The sequence below is a fragment of the Branchiostoma belcheri genome, unplaced genomic scaffold (genome assembly GCF_001625305.1).
Source record: "Branchiostoma belcheri isolate BF01 breed outbred unplaced genomic scaffold, Haploidv18h27 scaffold106, whole genome shotgun sequence".
Taxonomy (NCBI): Eukaryota; Metazoa; Chordata; class Leptocardii; order Amphioxiformes; family Branchiostomatidae; genus Branchiostoma; species Branchiostoma belcheri.
The window spans coordinates 749,322-769,014 of record NW_017802447.1 but is presented as its reverse complement, the minus strand read 5'-3'; the positions used below and the strand labels follow the sequence as shown (position 1 = coordinate 769,014).

Sequence of the window (19,693 nt, the reverse complement as noted above, 5' to 3'; positions counted from 1 at the left end):
AAGGCTGATGGCATATAAAAAGGATATCGGATCTTATTCCACGCATGACAAACTGTCTGGATGCTATAATAACTCGCCTTCTGAGAGTAATTGGAGCTAAGTGCGTCAGAAACCGAAGTCTCCAACAGTACATCATGACGCCACACCGTTCCTTCGTACGCTGTTTGCCCTTGTGAAAAATCAGATTTCCCTACATGTCTACATACAGCCATTATATCGCTTGAAATGGGCTTTCTCCGCCCTTCCTTCTGATTAATATATAACACACAAATCCATCTACCCTTCCCTTCCACCACTCAAATCCATTACTTAAATGTGTGCGTGAAAACTCACTAGAACCAAAATGTTCCAAATTGACAATTAGAGGACAAGTTTTATCATTTTACCCAATATCTGTGTAAACATTCATTATATTTTGCTTGACGTAATCGCTGTTAGCAAAACGACCAGCCCAGGAATTTTTCTGACGTTCTTTGAGAGGAATGATGTAGTCGTGATGTCTGTGTGAACTACTGCGCCGAATTTCCCGGATTCCCATTTCTTTTTGGAACGCAGTTAATGGAACCATTTCGTCCCGAGTTCCCAATGACCTTGCCTCGGGCACAGACGTTTGCCTGCCCGCCCAGCCAAGGGCAGCGTGTCCGCTCCCATTTACGTGTACATACTCCTCTAATTGCCTTCATTAAGTTAAAATTGCCCTTGAATTGGGGTACAGTTACGACAACATCTGTATCATACAAAATGCATGAGTGCCCGGCTCGCTTGAATGATGAGACGTAAAACGAATAAACGCGATACAGAGCGTATAATGCCTGCTTGGTTACGCCTGGCTCTATTTCTCGGTCTATCGTTATCCTGCCGCAGGTACCTAGCGATAGCAGAGTGGCAAATTGACCTACCAGGAGAAAATGAAAAGTTTTCAGAAATCATGCTGATGCACAACTCTAAATACGCTTGGAGAGCGTAGAAAGAATCAACAAAAGTGCCTACGCGTGTGTATTTTTTTTCGCTAAGTACTAGACAGTCAATGAAAACGGAACAGAAGATAAAGTTGGAAGAACTTTATCTTTTGATGGGAAAATGGGATTGTTTCCTGAAGAGTCAGTGTCCTCGTTGAGCAACTTTAATGGAGTCTATTATCTGTATGGTCCTCTTCGTTGATGTGCATCGACTTCTCTCTCTTATCTTGGTCTTAGCTGATGCTAAAGAGACCACGTACCCCGTCAGGGTGACGCTTTCATTACCAGGATAGTCATCAGCAGGAAGCTAAAGACAGAAGATGCTGATGAACAGAATATCCTGGCCTGGCGAACCAACATGTTATATATCATCTTACCAATCTGAGCACGGCCCAGAACATTACAGCGTTAGCAACTTTGTATCTTCACTCGCACACCAGCTACTCAAGAATTAAATTTATTGTGTCCACATATATTTTATGATTATTGGGCAAACATACTTGTCTAGGCCCTCTCCTCATACATACAAAAAAGCAACATCAATAAAACTAAGTAGGAAAATAATCAATGAAAAGAAATGAAAGAGTTACATAACGAGCTGGTGTACAAATCAATCCTCAATCAATCAAAATGACCTGTCTGTTTAAAATAGCACATGAAATATATGGCAGTTATCAATAAACAACAAAAATGAGTTACACCCGAGAATAGTTGAGCATACTCAAGAATACATGAAACGTCGCTAGCAGGCATCTTTTAAACTAAGTTGGAAAGTTTATCTGTCGGAAGATAAGAATTGAAATTTCTATCTAACCCAGTTCGATGAATCTCGGAGATATCTAGCGTGATCCATCATGCTGAAGGGCTGTGGCCCCGGGCTATCCATCAGTGTTGGTATTGGTCGTTTGGGGCCATCCGACCATCTATCACATCCTACAGACAGGTCTTACACGCCTGGTGTCCGCTAGGAATGTAGATTTCAACAGGGGCTGCCACATACATGGGGCATCTTTATTCAACTTTGTCAACAATGCAAGGGACCTACCCTGTAGTATTCAACGTGTTTTATCTTTATCATTGAAATAGTTGCCAAAAGTATGTAAAACTGCTACTTATTTAAACATGAAGGAAAGGTAACGACGTATGGATAAAAGGAAGTCAGGAGCAAGTGTATGCAGGCAATTATGGATGCTTTTTGGGTCGCCAGTCGTTAGAACAACCTAAAACTTACACTCAACCGAAGGTTACCCTCATAGTTTCTAGTTGAACATGCTCAACCTATGCGGTGGAGAAGAAGGTTTATGAATTTAGGAAAATAAACTTGACCTGCAAAAATTTCAGGAACTTAACAACAAGATGGTTTGAGGATACTCGAGTCAATGATTTTGTACAANAAAAAAAAGAACCACAAACATGTCATCGGAAACAGGGAAGCGATCGATGTCCACCTTGAGCAGGGTCAGCCTTCCCGTCCGTCCTAACACTGTCGTCTCGCCCACTTTATCTTCCCATTAAATCATCTGTCCCGATCAATAGTTTCTTTCACGGATATGCTTACCAGGAGCTGCTATACCCCGAGGTACATTATCGTCAGCAAAGCATCTTAGATGACCATTATCGACTTGCCTGAACTTCACCGGTAACACAAGCTGGGCATGCTAATCTGATGCTGGTAATAGACAGTGCACTTTGGAAAAACAGTCTTCATCGATGACTGATATTATTTTGATACCTGTCAGGATAGAGAATTGTAGATTTCTGAGTTATAACGATATCTAAATGATATTTAGGCATCTTGTCAGCCGATTATATTATAATTGCTTATATTATATTAGATTATAATTGGTAGTATTATCCGGTCAGCATATTCTGTGAAAACGTGGAATTATGACTTGCGTTTTAATACTTCTGATATTGTTACGAATGTAGAGCGTGTAAAATATGATTCAAAAGTTGTGAATCTCCTTAAGAGCCCAGGGGTTAAATCGATGACTCCATAACTTTGCTTTTACCTATCTGCTGCGTCAGACGCTTGACATTACGTGCTCGCCTTTTACCGAAGAAAAACTTCAACTCATCTCACACGATCATATCAGTATGCGGACGTCACAGATGTCTACGTATGGCGTCCATACGAAACTGAATGCACTAAAGATACAATTTCATAGGCCATTAGGCTTGGCCGACCATTTCGCAAACTACGCTCGTGGAATCCTTATCAAATTTTACTTGCATTTGCTTTTGTAGGTATGCAGGGGTTACTAATGGTCATGTGGACGGTTTGCATCAAGGCCACACAACGTGGCGGTTCTGATAAAGGGAAAAGTGAATATATTCAACAAAATTGGTTTGGGTAAAATTTTATGGAAATTCCTAAAGATATTCCGAAAGCTTGGCCTTGTGAATGGCCCCGGAGGTATTGGCGTCAGAAAAAGACAAGTGTTTCATATGTGAGTGTGTGTACGAGTGTACATGTGTCTGTTTGTATGTGTGTGTGTGTGTGTGTGTGTGTGTGTGTGTGTGTGTGTGTGTGTGTGTGTGTGTGTGTGTGCGTTTATGTGTGTGTGCGTGTTTGTGTTTGTGTTTGTGTGTGTGTGTGTGCCTGTGTGTGATAGTTTGTGTGCATGTGTGTGTGTATTTGTGTGTGTGTGTTGAGGGAGGGGGGCACGTGTAAAAGCATCAAGGAGTTGGTTCGTTCTGGAAATTCTATTGTATTGACTACTCCAATGCATGATCAAGATACAGTTCACACCTATGCACTTAATCCCCATGTGGCTTTATATACATTCACGAATTTCTGTCAAAGTGGGACACACGGCAGGTACATGTAGCTATATATTCAGAGACGCCCGTTTACAATTATTCAGACATTCTGACTACAGACCTGGAAACCTCTCTACCAACGGGGTTCGTTGTCGTTTCATGCATAAAAAATTACTAACAAGTCTCCAACCTTTCTGGTGCATAACATATTTAGGTAACAGTAAAAATTAGATTTACCGTGTACTCGTGCGATGGCACTTGCGCTAGTCCCCGGCTTAATCCGTTTGACACAATGTGATTTACTTTGATAAGCCCTGCAGGAGACAGTCGATATTATTCAACCAGAAGCGTGACCCGAGGTCAGGGTCTACTAACCTTTGACCTGGCTTGTCGCAGAGCGAGATGCAATTTGCCACATTTTGGACCTTGTTAGCTTCAGCTAAATCCCCGAACAGAACCTGTGCGCCTACCTTTTCTATCCGTGTTCCCCTGGCGTAAAATATGTAAGTTAACTACAGAATATGGAGAACTTGAGACTTATGGAAAATTGACAGTTACAGTTGCTATCAGTGCATGTGTGGTACACGGTGTCACAGGCACAAAAGATGTAGTATGAAAACATTTCAACGTAAGATATTCAAAATTTATGGACATAATATTTCACTGATACGAACTGGGATATGGGTGCAGTATTGGGGCTTGTTTTTCTTACAGGATAAATGTATTGCCTAAGCTGAAATCGGCAATATATATTCTTAGCAGAGTTGAAATACATTTCTCACTCATTGATCACTATCGCGTAATGCATTGCAGTTGACGGTTTGGTGAAACAAACAGATGCAACAAGTTGGCTTTTAGCTGTACGGAGTCTAAGCCCGAGTAGAGCCTCTGTCATGTTTGTGGCTGAATGCCAATAGAGTTTGCCTGCGGCTCGCGACAAAAAAAATTGCAACGTTAGCCGTTCTGGAACTGACAGGTCCCACTAGTTCTGTCCCTGGTGCTGAAATGTTATGCGGAAAGTACCGTTTGCAACTGTAAGATATTGCGACCAATAGCACGCTTGGTATTAACCAATCTAGAGTTAGTTATGCCTCACAAATTCTGATTGGTGAAACAGGACAAACACGTAGCTCTTTAGCAGCTATTAAATCAAACGTTTTCTCAAGTGTATACTATGTTAATTTTACTATTGGTCGCCATATTTGTGGTTTATGACCCGTGAATGACCTTTGTGACCCCTGTGACCTTTGGCTGACCTTGCTGCCGCCTGGCCGCCATCTTATCAGCGAATCGTCTGGAACTTTGTCAACAAATGTTTTACGGGGTGGCACCTTGAATAATTCATTCGGCCTGCAAGGGACAATTTTTCCAGCAGCTGACTATTCCTCAAAAACCAGATTAGCATCGCCGGGTGATGAGAGAGATAACACAGACCCACGTCATCGTTCTTACACTTTCAACATAGGAAAAATGAATACACGACATCCTTTGTAGCATTGTATAGATTTTCCATATTCTCACAAACAACACCAGTAACACCAGTATTATTACCAGTGTTCGCGTGTCAATTTTCTGTAGCAAACTCATTTCCGTAGTGTCCAAAGCAAGACATGGTGCGATTTATAATTTTGCTCTCCTGTCAAAGGCAAGGCGTCTTCAATTGAAAGTAGAATACGATAACTTTGTCGATTCAGAAACATGTTGGTCTGATTCACAGCGAATTGCTGGATTGGAAACCATCAGGCGTACAAATATATCTACAAACGAGCTTTTGTGTGCTTGCTTTGGGAGAAACCCGATAGCCACACCCGACCCATTGCCCCTATGGTTTGGCCTTCGACCTTCCCTGTCAGAAAATGATGTGTAATTTCCACTCCATTGGGTCCTGTTAGCTACACCCAACTCCCACCGTGCGCTGTGTATTCTGCAGTCGTGCCGTATCCTCTAGGGTAGCGGGCACTTAATCACGTCTGATCGACAAGCCGACAGAAAATGGATCGTCTGAACTTCAAGCCAGAACATGGCGCGTTAAACCGTCATTATATAGCTTTCAAACCAAACTTTCAACCTTAATAATTGTAATCATAAGACTGCTAAATTTCCATTAGTGCGTTACGGTTCAGTCTCTGTCTTTCTTCTGCATCCAGAGAAGATACTGCAGAATTCCAAGTAATACAGTCGGCGGTATGATGTGGTGATTAGTATGCAGATTGCAGAAGGAGGCTACGTCAAAGCTGACAGGTCCTGCAGCCGCGAAGATCCAATTTCTTCTCAACAAACTCCCATCAATCCCGGCTGTAGGTGTTTGACAATGATGAAAAACGCTACAACACCTACATCATCACATGAATCCATCACAAGGGAGGCGGCAGGCCGCGGACTTTCTACTTTCATATTCTGGAGGTGGTCGCTGCATGTATATTATTCCATACTTCTACTGCCATCTACAAAGAAAAAACAAGCATATTGCACTGCCCCAAAATATGGCGCTAACTATCTAATAAGGTATGAAGATAATATATGTTTTATATAGTCCTCTTTGGTTAGATTTCTCTCCATATCACATTTCGTGACCGATATTATCAAGTTCATCGCTTTGCGGTTTGACAAATGTTGTTCTGCATACTTGCGCAAATGTTTCTCAGTGTTAGTTCCGCCGTTGACAGAGTGTTGTACGCGGGGTAGCGTGCCGTCTGGTGTCCGCTTCCCACCTCGTAGTTTGTCGTAAATAACACGGGCTTGCCGTTTTTATTAGTGGGCAAAACGTTGGACGCAAACTGCGGGGATCGCGCTCACACAAAGACGCGTCATTGCTATTCTGCGGGTGGGATGAAAAGCCGGCTTGTCAGGAGGATCGAGGACGTGCGACTCAGGTGATGAAATCTTCCCTCTCGTGGGCTCGTGTGCTGACATGTTGATAATGAAGACGTCAGGTAGAGGATTTCTTTTGAAGTTCTGGCTGCAGCAGACGCAGGGTGACCTTGCTGTGTAAAGTAATGTAAATCAGAAGCCCCAGGCTATCATACAACGGTGTATCCGCAGTGTGCAACTCTATATGAATGCATTACCAGTAGCGTGCTTATTGCAATGTTCTATCTTGGGGCAAAGTATCCCCTTAGACCTACGTTAAAAGAAAAGCTATCAAAGGTAGTTTCCAAAACAATTTGACAACACCTAACCTTGCCAGGCGACGATTAAGAATGACTAACCAGCAGCATTATAGATTAATTATAAGCGGCAACAATTATCAGCAAAAATTTGCAACACAAAAATGTGAGGTATTACTTCTTGTACAAATTCATTTTTTAAATTCATAAGTTCCTCGACACATATCAAATCTTAATCCGACACGACAGAGAAGACTAGCAATTGAGACAAGAGCTCCTGTGACGGCATTAGTACATGTACGATACAGATCTACTAATCCTGATTCCACTCATCAAATATTAATCCTGCTAAGAAGTTGGCCTCTCGGCTGATTATAGCTAATGCCAGAAACTCAACCCTTATCAGAAAACATCATTTGCTCCGTTGTTTGCATATTTCATAAAAGAAAACTACACGTATTCTTCTTTTAGCTACCCAAAACCCAAAAATTTTGGAAAAGGTGGCACATTGCGTCTTCCATGGTTTACAGAAGAGAAGTCAAACTCTTTAGACATAGTTGTTTAGACAGAGCTATAGTTATAGTTTCAGACAATTACCTTGTGTTATTATGTAGATTTGTACTTTGATACTTTGTACTCAGCTTCAATGTTCTGTTATCTTTGTCATCTGCAAATTAGCCTTCGAGCAGGAATTTACAATAAACTTAGCAGTAAAATTCGTCCCTGAGTCGTTATGGACACATTTAGATATAAAAACGCTTTTTACAGTGTAGAGCAAAGATTGACCTTAGGTGACATTGTAAACTTGTTTAAGAGATCAAATATGATTATGTCAACATGATGTTTCTACGTCGTCAGTATTAATGACCAGATTGGCTGCATGACAAAACTGTGACATCTATTTATCAAAATTGTCGCTCGACGCCTTTCAGGGGAATTTCACGGAAGAACCTTCACTAATAAGATTCCCCTCGCAAATGGTAAAGTAATGATATCATTTCGTCCATGACAACTGTGCGCAGAGCTTTTCAATCATACCGCGTTACGCTGGCATCTGCTCCCACTCACCTGCCATATTGTGTTTCTTAGAGATGATAACAGCTTCTTTATACGTAAGTCATATACGAAAATACTTAGGAAAATGGTACATTTCAGTCTTCTCTTTTCTTATGTGGTTACCTTGCTACCAAGGCTTGCGTATAAAGTTGGTACCATTATCCAGCATATAAATATTGAATGATTTGTTAACAACTTATTTATATGGTGTGGCAAGGCGTATACGTAATTCCTTAATATGATACAACTTCAGTCTTCTCTTGCTTTTCTTTACTACCAGGACTTGCGTATGACTTGCATGTTGTCGGGTTCATGTTGTTTATCATGGAATTAGCTTTAGTAGTGTTTTAAATGTCAGAGATGTCTGGAAAACAAGCCGAGTATATTTGCCACGGATAAATTAATAAAAATGAAAATGAAGTGTACATCATTATGCAGCCTATCAATATTGAATTTTTACTATTTCCATTGGTATTCCGGAGGCGTCCGAGCCTCGTACGCCCTACCCGGAGATAACAAATTGATCTCGCTTCCACACTATCCGTGTGTTTGTTGACTTGTTGAAGGGGGTAAATGACGCAGAGAGGGTGCCGGGGTTTCCACTCCGGTTAGTCGGCATGCCGCTCATGTCTCTCCGCACCAGGCCACCGCTGGGTCAATCCGATCCAATGGCGATACGTTCGCTTTCAGAATTTTCCTCTTCTTCTTCCAACAACCCCGGGTCCCACACGGAGTGATTGTGATCTGTTTTACACCCAGAACACGTGTTGTCTGTCAAAAGACAGCCAGCGAGGAATACATCACACTTTAGTCAAGTTGAAAGAAGCCATCTAGCCTTCAGGCAATGAGCAGCTCTGACTAATAATGGCACTACAGCCGTGTTTCTTACGCGTTGTAATCAGATTAAGCAGTGGTTTTTGCATTGATCCGAACGAATTACAAAATGTGATCTCCCCCGCTGAAAGGTAATTGGTACGTAAAAATATATTACACCCCGGGACTGCGTCTCCGGCGTTATCTCTGCTAACAAAGTTCAGCAGCGTACGCTCAGGTTCAGCCTCACTTGGCGCGTCTAAGACAAACAAACGCAGAGACCAGCCGGGAGCGCTATTAGTTAAAGTCAGGCAAAGCCCCACGGAGCATTATCCTCCACGCTTTTGATGAGGTTGTCAGGGGCTTAGCCCGACTTTCTGCACTATCGCTGGGATAATCTACGCCCCTTAAGGCCGAGGTACAAGATATAACTGTAGGCTCAGCTGGGGTACAGCAAATCTCAGGAGCCAATTTGGCGAGAGACTTTGCAGAGCGGGGGCAATATTCTTCACAGGGCACACAGCTGTAAGTACATGGAATTGGAGGCGCTACTGGTTGGTGAGGAGGCCACCAGCGCATTACTACGCTTTATCCCCACGAGACTAAAAGAAACGCAGAATTGCTGATAGTGGACCTGGTGTTTCTGATTTATTGCTCGCAGACGTGTTCCGACCAGTTCAAGTACTGGTGGAGGTGCGGCCCCATTTGTCGGCGCTGACTAGGCCGTCATTAGCGAGTGTGGCACAGATCGTGTGTCATTGAAAGCATTGCCTGTCACTGGTCCGGGTGCATTTCGCTCGCCATAAATCACAACACGCTCACTCTGCAGCCGGCCAGCAAGCGCCTCGGCAGGTGCCGCGCACTTCTAACACAACCAGGCGGCTCTCGTTTCGCTGATTAGCACTCAACTCGTCAGTATTCCTCACGGAGCCCGCCACGGTGGAAGGAAGCAGCTCAAGGTTTCTCCATGGTTAGAGTCGTGAGGCAGCCTTACAGGGGCAGTTAACGGCCGTCAGTGACAGAGGCAATCGTTGTCACGCGCTCCGTACGCACTTCCTTCAAGCCTGCGCTTCTTCAACACGGATACAACACGGAGTTTGACAGCAGCGCAGAAGAAACAATGCTGGGCGGAATCAGCAGCATAACCAACAGCACAGACGTCAAGGATGTCAAGTCTCGAGTGTTCATCGGCAATCTCAACACGGTGAAGATCCCACGAGCCGAGGTGGAGAGCATTTTTGCTCGGTACGGAAGCATCAAGGGTTGCTCTATCCATAAGGGGTATGCCTTCGTGCAGTACACCAGCGAGGCTGATGCCAGGGCAGCAGTGGCCGGAGAGGACGGCAGACTGATAGTCGGACAGGCTCTTGGTGAGTTTGGTTGATCACATCTCCTCTGTCTCATTGACTAATGACATATCCTTCCTTTCACCGTAGTGAGTGTATTTCAGCACCAAGGTCAGCGTAGTTGTGTATGAATGCGAACAAAACGTACAGTTGAAAAGATATAAAACGTCGCCCAATAAAGCAATGACAACATTATACGAAAAACGTACTTTCTATTTGGCCCTCCCATTGGTATATAAACCACATCAAACTTTGACATAACTCGTATCTGAAATGTTTTGCACATTGAAGCACATTTCTTGGTGACGTCGTGCTTTTTACATTGCACAGAGAGATTCCCTTGTGAACGAGTTTATTTCTGCTAGCGTGGAGAGACATATGGTGCCATTGTGATATCATAAAAAATGACGGATGTTGAATCCTCGGTCATGGTGTATCTGTGTTCTTCACGGTTGAGCAGCGAGCGATAATTTGTTTGACACTTGCAGGCCATGGGGAGGTCTTGCATTAGCTTTTGACGGCAAAGCATTTTCTCCAAACAATACGAAAAAACAGATCAAAATGCACGTCACATTTCAATGCCATATAACAGTATATGAAAACTACATACAGCTTTCCTAACAAAATAATAATAAAAAATGTGTCCCAGCGCCCTTAATGTTCGTTTACTACCGATTGATGTACTGCTATGTAGCCGGTAGCTTCCCTTGGGTGTGAAAGCTACTCCAGTTACACTATCAAAACGATAATTAATCAAAACTTGAGCGACTTTCACCCGCCAACCGTTAGGAACACCATCTATCAGCGCGCTGTCAGAACGTCGGCTGTACCAGGTCATTAGTATGCCTGTCCAGGACGGCCCCCCGTTCTTCAGGTAATCCCTATTTAATCTAACAATACTTAGCAAAGCTTCTTGGGAACCGCACACGAACACTGAGTGTTTGGGGTCAGTATCTGCTACTGCTGTCCGCTGTCACCATGAATATCTTACGCCAAATGAAGGGTTTTCTATCGAGGCGCTGCATCTTCGTCGCTTCTGGCTCCCTTTTAAGCCGCCGTTTGAGGTCAGACAGTTCAACGTACAAACCCCCCAAAAAATGACGAAGCCTGATAAGTTGTGAAAAGATATTCTTCCACCGAAGCGGAGCCTCGGATATTCCCAAGTGAAGCCGACATCCATCGTTCTATGCGGCAATGCGAATTTGATGCATTGCCAACTGCCGGCGGTCTATTTGATTAACTCCGAACTCTGCAAGCCCGTCTGCGCTGAAGTCTCTATTGGAAGTGTGTTCCGTTTCTCGCCCTCCCGTACCTGGTTAGCCCAACCCTGGCACGCTGTGATTTTTATGAAACGTTTACCCTAATATAATCGTTCCACGCGCGGCTGGATGTTATGTTTGCCACCTTGCCCACCCTGATATTCTAGAGGCGTGCACTGCGATGACTGGTGATTAAATGAACGCTAAGAGACCGTAGTGCAGCCCCGAGGACAAATCAAATGCAGTGCGAGATGCATCTTCGATCCCGGCAAGAGACAATTATGAATGTGCATACGAGTGTCCCATTTATTAAGAGATGCACGCATATGTCGGCTTCAGAATGCAAGCAGATCATCAACTTGGTCCTTCAGGATTACTAGGAAACAAGCCATGCGGATGCATAGGACCGGTTTCACCCGTCTGTACAATTTATGCGGCGTTCCGCCTCCGGCATTTGCCCCAAATAGGCAGCGATTTCACGGTCCTGCCTGGCTAGTGTAAATCCTACACACTCAGGTCATCCCCCGTCCCATCATTTATAACCGTTCCCCTCATCTATTTTCTCTGTGGCCTTTTCCCGACATCCGGCCGCGCCACGTTTGTACAAATGTGGTCTTCCTCAATCTCATGCATCAATCCGGCAGGAATGATTCAGACTACATGTAGCGTGCCCTGGCGTTTATGGCATGATCACTTTTGAAAAATTCATCAGGTCGTAAAAAGACATCAAAGGACATTTAGGTTGCTGATGCGGATGAAATCATTTGAGTTATTACCTTAAAAGCATATGTTAATCGACGTAAGATGTTTACACTTTTATTCCGTTGTGTGAGGTTATGTTCAAGGTGTCTTTACATGCACACGGGGTAGAACGACTTTGTGAAACATCTGAGAGGATACAGAAGTTGATGTCTCGTCTAATCGTTTCAGCTTCTGCTGTGAGTTATTTGAACGTTTCGCTAAACCTATCATCTAATACATTGAACAGACAGCTCTGTGTGTATAGGCATATGTCTTCAGTACAAAAGAGCACAAACTCAAACCATGGACTATAATCTTGTGTGGCTGAAGCTTAATAGCTTGGTATTTTCGACCTGGAGTTCTCAGTAAGGATAGTTATTGACGACTTACTTGATGGATCTCCTAATCATTGGCTCCTGGCAACTTTGTAAATAAGCCTTCGATGGACATTTCTGTAGTGTAAAAGAAAAGTCGATGCCCGGTAACATGTGCTGTACTGTACATGAGCTTATACTCATTCTCATTCTCCCAGCTGGATCAATAGCAGCGTGGATAGATGAAGCTATCTAGATAGCACTTGGAATGCTTTACATGCCCATTACATGTTCATTACCTGCAGAGGTTTTCTGGCTTTATCAGTGGCACGATCTCGGCTGAACAACATCAGCCAACGGAATGAGTTGTTCGCAGAAACATCAACACCGTGAGGGAAAGTTTGACAAATATCACGAGGTTATGAAAATGTAACACCCAAAAATCGAGACTTCCTTCAACCCACGTCTACTTTGACTAATACATTTTGCATTTGGCGAGTTGTTAATCTCATTCTAGGCAAGAAATCTGTGTAGCCATCTTTGGCCTCTACCGTGCTTTATCTGAAATTGGTCGCTCAAGCAACAGAGTCCACATGGTAATGAACAAACCGGCGTTCTGTTCTCGCATACATGTCGAAGGGCGTTATTCAAACCATGTACCATCAACAGATCTTACTCCAAAATTAGCAGGCGACTATTCTGTTTAGTACCAGCGGACACCAAATGTTTACGTTGTCAAGCACACACCACTTCAGCCTATCACTTATCCTGTGCCCTGAACTTAAAGCTTCATTCAGTATCTCAAATATGTTTTGAAAAGAATGTTTATTCTATAGGTAGTTTCACCTTGTAGTAACCGTACCAAGCACGGGAAGACGACGTCATCGAGTGCTCACGAAAACCTTGAATGAAGACTTCTTGAAACCTCCTTGACCTTTTCTTTATAATTTGTGGGAAACAATCATCTTGCATGGGTTGTCACAAAATAACAGACAACAAGACGTTTTACGAAACCGTAGTTTTCAAAGTCTTCTTTTCACTCACTTATTAATTGTCAACGAATCCTTTTCTCCAGTGCAACAACCATCCTGGGGTTTTTAATAAACTGCTGGAAGCTTGTTTGTGGCAACTTCTCCAGAAATCGACTCACATTACTCCAGTCAATCGATATTTTGTAGAATTGCACATTCTGCTTGACCTGGTTTATACTCATATTCGTCTGGCTAATGGTTATTCAGTCGCGACTTAATATGTGTCTGTTCCTATCTCGCTGCAGCAACAAATGAGAACAATCTCAAATCTAGATTAATTCACGTTATTTGTAATACTCCGTGTTTGACAACAAATTAGTAATCTTTCTGACTCGCAAACACACAATAGATGAGTGTACGACAAGAACGCAGTAATCGTCAGGTAATCTAATGATGAATCACCTGACTTAGCCATAAATCTTTAAAACTAATGACTTTACTTAAGAACTTTGGAAGTATTCGTTAGAAACGCGGTTAAGGAAGGAGGCTAGGCTCTGTAATAAAATAAATCATCATAAAAACATTGTGTTTATCAACTTAATTCTACAGGCTCATACTGATATATATCTTTGTAATCACCGATTAGGTATAGAAATAATAAACAATAATAGTAGCAACAGTATAGTACAATTGTGCTGTATGCAGTGTGCGTTGTAGATGCAACAATACAACTGCATATATCAAAATAGTCAGTATAGAACATAGAATAAACACTGGTATAGAGAGAAACTTGATATTTGTGATAAATAGAAAACTTTTAGAAAATTTATTATCATCTCTTTTTCTAAGAATATTCACGATCAGTAAAGGTGAGTTTTTGAGAAACAGGTAAGGAGAAGTTGTATTCTGATCCCTCCTGCCGGCGGTATCTTTTAATTACGCACTTTGCCTAATCTTCGCTTCTATCGTCGGGTTGTCCTTAATGGCTTCGTCAGTAATTAGATTTTGTCTGGGAAAATGATTGCTCAGGGTAGCAAGCTGAGCATAAAATGGCACTTTGGCGGGAGAGGGTATTAGGACGGGAAATGATAGAAGGCATACGAACTACAGTCAATGGACAACCACGCTTCGGAGAATTGGAAAACGTTGACACCTAGAAACCTGCGCAAGTTGATATTATTCATTGGCAAATGTTTCATCATTTCAGAAGTACAAAGGCAAAGACTGTAAAAAAAAGAGAAAAAGAGATAACCAAACACTTATGGCCTTTTGACAGTCAATAGACCAAGAAAGATGCCCCATTACCTCCTTGAGCAGCCCTGATATGTAGAAAGAAAAAAGTTCTCACTACGACGAAAGATTTACCCTGAATAGCATCGGCGTGGAGTCCAGGGTATTTGTAGAGCACTTCCCTTGAGCTGGCCATTATAGATCCTCAATAACAAACGCTCTCGGCAAATCTACGTGAGTCAGCAATGAGTCCAAGTGGTTGACTATGAGGCTAGAGTGGTAAGGGATGCCATAATTTCTGGGTCATACTGGGTGGTATACAAAGGCCCATTAGTCTTTATTCCTGGCTACAGAGTTCGCCTTTTGTCATTCGTACCCACGCATTGGAGTCCTTTCGATCAGGTCTATATTACACCCAGGGGAAACATCATTGAACGTATTTTCCGTTCTCCGCTTCTCAATAACGGGTGGGGGTCTCCAAAGCCACTTGCGGAGCGAGTGAACAAAGGAGAAGGTAAACAGCAGGAGGATAACAAGGCAGGCGTCCGTTAGAGAAGTATCGATCCTGAGATGTTGGTGGGGAAACTGGGAGACTTGCATGTAAATGTGTGCTGGTGGTAGCGGATCGTGGAATTATACCATGCTGTTGACACACCTTACATATACATACAATGTGGAGTCATATATCAAATTTCAAAAGGAAAGCTCTGTTGTGATTTTCGTCCACATAGACTATTTATCTACCCATCTATCTACTCAAGGACATCATATAGTGTCCTTGATCTACCTGTCTATCCATCCATCTATCTCATCCTCCCTCTCTCGTATCTAAAACATTCACAGACGACTGACAAGAGAGTCTTCTTCGTCAATCTCAGCGGAAACTTCGTTGAAAAAAGCCTCACGGCAAGCCAGGATTTACCCAAGGACATTATATAGTGCCCTTAATCTACCTATCTATCCATCCATCTATCTATCCATCCATCTATCTATCCATCCATCTATCTCTCTATCCCCTTCTCTGCTGACAAAAGATTCTTCGTCAATCGCAGCGGAAACTTCATTTTAAAAAAAGCCTGACGGCAAGCCAGGATCTAGAGCTCTTTATCTGTCATCTCTCAATATTTGTTTCTGCCAAATCCTCGGGAGAAGAAGCCTGTGTTATTGCCTTTCCTCCCTTGTTATGTTCTCCCTGTCTGAGACGGAGAGGTCAGCGCTGGGGGACGTCGCTGCCGCGGATGAAACCTTGTGAGTGATAACACAAAGTGACAAGTGGACCGGTAACTCCCTCCCGTCCTGACATCCATACTTAACGCTGTCAGCGGCAATCAGCCGGGGTCTCTTCAGAGTTTAACACTTCCGTCCCTTAAGGTCACGCCTTAAGGAGGGGTTCTCAGGTGGACGGGTGTATATTTCTGGACGGAATGGCTACTTAATATGAAGATTTCCATATGGGAAATCATGTCAAGTTCTGTCCGTTATTTTTAGTATAGATTTTCCATGCAATATTAGCAGCAACTACAGCAATGACGACTACAAAACATAAGATTTATGAGTACATATTTTTATCCCTTTAGATACTTTCCCCCAAAGTAATCTATGTTCCTGGTACTCAAGATAATAGAAAATAATCGCATGCTTTCTACAGAATCAAATATGCTCTCCGTTATGTTGCCTCATTTCAACGAGGGATGAACAAACTGTTATCGTATGTCATAAAACAATATACGAATATCTATGGGAAAGTGGAAGAAACCAATTCCCCGGCCTTCCCAGATGCAGTAGATATTGTGTTTCACCCCCAAATGACTGTCTGCTACCCGTGTTCATGTAAGAGGGAGTTCGGGGAAATATTACATGCGATTCGACTGATCATTGGCATTTCCACTGCAAAGTTCAGCACTCAATCACTCAATCAAGCGCACATGCTAATAATTCCTCACTAGCGCACACAGATCCCTTATTCCAGCTGACATTTGCTGCTGATACTCAGACGAGCCTTATTGAATCGAAGAGAGTAACGAAGAGAAATCCACAGCGCGTGATAACGTGCAGAGAACAACCTGAATTTCCCGGATTAATCATCATGTGTCTCAACGCGAAGCTGATACGAACTAAACTAAAGCCGCTGTAAGAACTTCAACAAGGGATTTATACATGTAATCATCCTTACGAATGCGGGACGGTGTCTTCTCCTGGTGATTTATCGAGATAATATTCCCAGCTGCCGACATTCATCAAGCCAGCTTAAGGAAGAACAAAAGAAGAAAAAATCAATGTTCATTAAGTCTCGTCAACTTGTCTGTAAGGTTTATTGATAAAAGCGCTAGAGGATAGGGGAGGAATCGCTATGATTCACCCTTTTGATCAATGTTGTGAACTTCTGTAAGCTGAAACATTGGCACTAGTTAATGCACGTCTGGTCAATGTAAGACGAACTATGTCTGTACTCCTCAGGGACGTAACGGCCACTTTTCTCTAATCTCCAAGCAAATCTTTTGGTGGCTACAAGACGGTATTAAATAGGCAGGTCAGTATCAAATTGGCAGCCGAGGGCAGTATCCGATACGCTACCGTTTAGCTGTAAAAAAAAAGATACCGGTGCAAAAAAAGAAATCCGGATAAAAACGCCTTACTTCTAATAACACGTTAAAAATTAGCAGAAACCTAAACTTCTGCTTAGAGAGTAACTTTTCGCCAGTGTTTACGTTTGTGGACATACGTATTTTGGAGCTACCTAACCAGGGTAGCAGTTTTAACTTAGACAAATGAGCTACCAACGGTGGACAGTATGGGAATCACTATGGAAACTTACGAGTAGTCGTCGCTAGGAGTGCCAGGTAATCAGGTTACAGCGGAGATCCTCTCATCTTGATTGAGTTTACACCCGACAGATCCTGATTATGAGGACTTTACCACCAACGTCGACTCCCAGAACAACGAGAGAGTACGTACTTGAGCTGGCTCTGACAGCTTTCACAAATTGCACATCGCCTTAAGTTAATCTCCTTGAACATTCAGTCTCACAAAGGTACACATCGTGTAACATAAAAACAGATTATGAATCTGGCAAAGAACTTAATCTCCAAGCAGATCTTTTGGTGGGGGTAAGACAGTATCAAATTGGCCAGTCTGTAACCATTTCCCCACCCAAGTGGTGATAGCGACAAAAAAGGCCATATATATAAAAAGCAAACGATCTTCCACCATCAACCTCTGCTTGGAGAGTAAAAGAACTGACTCTTGTCAAGAACTGCAATGTCAGCACTTGCCTAACAGTAAACAGAAGAGTCCCTAAGTCGAAGTTTTGGCCAAAAACTTTACCGCAATGATACTTTGCAGGTTCGACATTCAAAAAGAACGGTAAGGGTAAATGGTAGTGGGTGTACATAAGTTACGATGCGTAAGAAATGTCTGCTCTTAGAAAATAGCGACTTGTTGACGGGGTAATAAAGACTTTGATGTTCGGTGTATGTTGACTCCTTAAGCTACGGTGACAATGTAGTCAGTCTTATTGCTGTCTCACATGCCCATGAGGGGCTACCGTCAGCGCGAATGAAGCTGTCGGTATCCTCGCGTGGAACCCCGCTATGTGCCCGTCGGAGGAAATCATCACGTCTAATCCCCCGGCGTCAGGTTTATTACCCACGTACTCACCTACACGGAGACTGATGGTCGTAATTATAGCTTCTGTGCACATCTGCCGTAAAATACAGGCGTTGATACCATCAGTTAATTTGGAGTTTGTTTAGTCTTTGTTAGGGAGGATTTGTGGTTGTAACTTATGTACTTTGTATCGTGATTATGGTGAATATCGGGAGGCAGAAAATGTCGTTCTGTTGATGTTCATCAAGTAAAACGTATAGATGAGTCACTGGGTACAAGGTCAAGTGCACTTAAGGATAACGATTACACGCTAACAAAGGGAATTACAGCGCAATATATCGTGCGCCTACATATCATAATGTAATATAACTTTAATGTAACATAACACAACGTGTCAAAACATGATATTGCCATGTAAAGAAGCATCATATATACGTGTGTGTGTGTTTGTGTGTGTGTATGTATGTGTGTGTGTGCTCGTGTTAGTGTGTGCGCGCCCGCGCGCGCGCGCGTGTGTGTGTAAGCATATTACAGTCCTACAACTATAGTGCGTTAATGTGCAAGCCAACACTCTATTTCGTGAGTCCTTCATACTTGACTAACAATTTATCATTCATTGTCAGTGATAAATGAGAAAAGAGCACGAGTGCCCTTGCCAAGAAGGGAAGAGCATATACATGGTAAAGTTCACTACGGTAAAGTTCAATGTACACATAAAAACGTACACTATGTAGTGTCGATATGAAAGTTGCCTGATTAAATCTGAGAAGTGCAATAAACTTATTATAAAGCATATGGCCGTAGTCATTTATCAGTATGTATTCAGGAATGCGTAGGTCATTAAGCCTTCGACTGTCAGGCAATAATTCTTAACAGCCAAGTTGGTATGGCAGTAGAAACATTCACTGAATACCTTGAATGTTGCCTAAAGCATCAAACATAAAAGTATTGGATAGGCAGTTGCATCAGTATCAATGTTGTAGATCTTATGGCTAATGTGTAAATGCCTGTAGAAAAGGATGTATATTACAGCTAGCACCGCCTCATCCTCCAGTATTGATAGGGAAGGCATATGTTGCATTCCAAAACGTGTTATTCCAAATCATGATTTGGAATGGACCACGTTTTGGAATGCAGCAGGCATTCCACATGTTGTATTCCAAATCATATGGCGCAGCTGGATCACGATTTGGAATGTTCTAAAACGTGACCGGCCATGCTGTCAATCACAAATGATTGACAGGAGTGATGATTAATTATTCATTCCGAAGTTTCCATATTTGGTCCGTTGGCTGCCTGTATACAGATACTGTGTTAAATCACGTCGTGTTTACTTGTCTGAACATGTCGTCGAACTTAGCGTGCCAAAGGTATTAGTACGTTCGAGCTGTATGGGGAAAATGACGTCAATGAACAGTACGATAATGTTCTTGGTATGATGTTCCATAGTCTGGTTCTGGTCTGAGTTTATCTTCATCAGTGTGCGGTCCTAAATGGTCGGACGCTCGCGCATCCGTTTCTCATTATT

At 42.7% G+C, this 19,693-nt stretch overlaps 1 protein-coding gene across 1 annotated transcript in view; it reads left to right on the top strand.

Moving 5' to 3' along the window:
• The first annotated feature begins 9,290 nt into the window (after nt 1–9,290).
• LOC109478091 (serine/arginine-rich splicing factor 7-like) overlaps nt 9,291–19,693 on the top strand; it is a 17,052-nt gene continuing 6,649 nt past the window's right edge. The window contains exon 1 of the mRNA XM_019779576.1: nt 9,291–10,068. Within this exon, the coding sequence (XP_019635135.1) occupies nt 9,819–10,068 (250 nt within the window). The 5' untranslated portion in view covers nt 9,291–9,818. The remainder of the gene's footprint in view (nt 10,069–19,693) is intronic.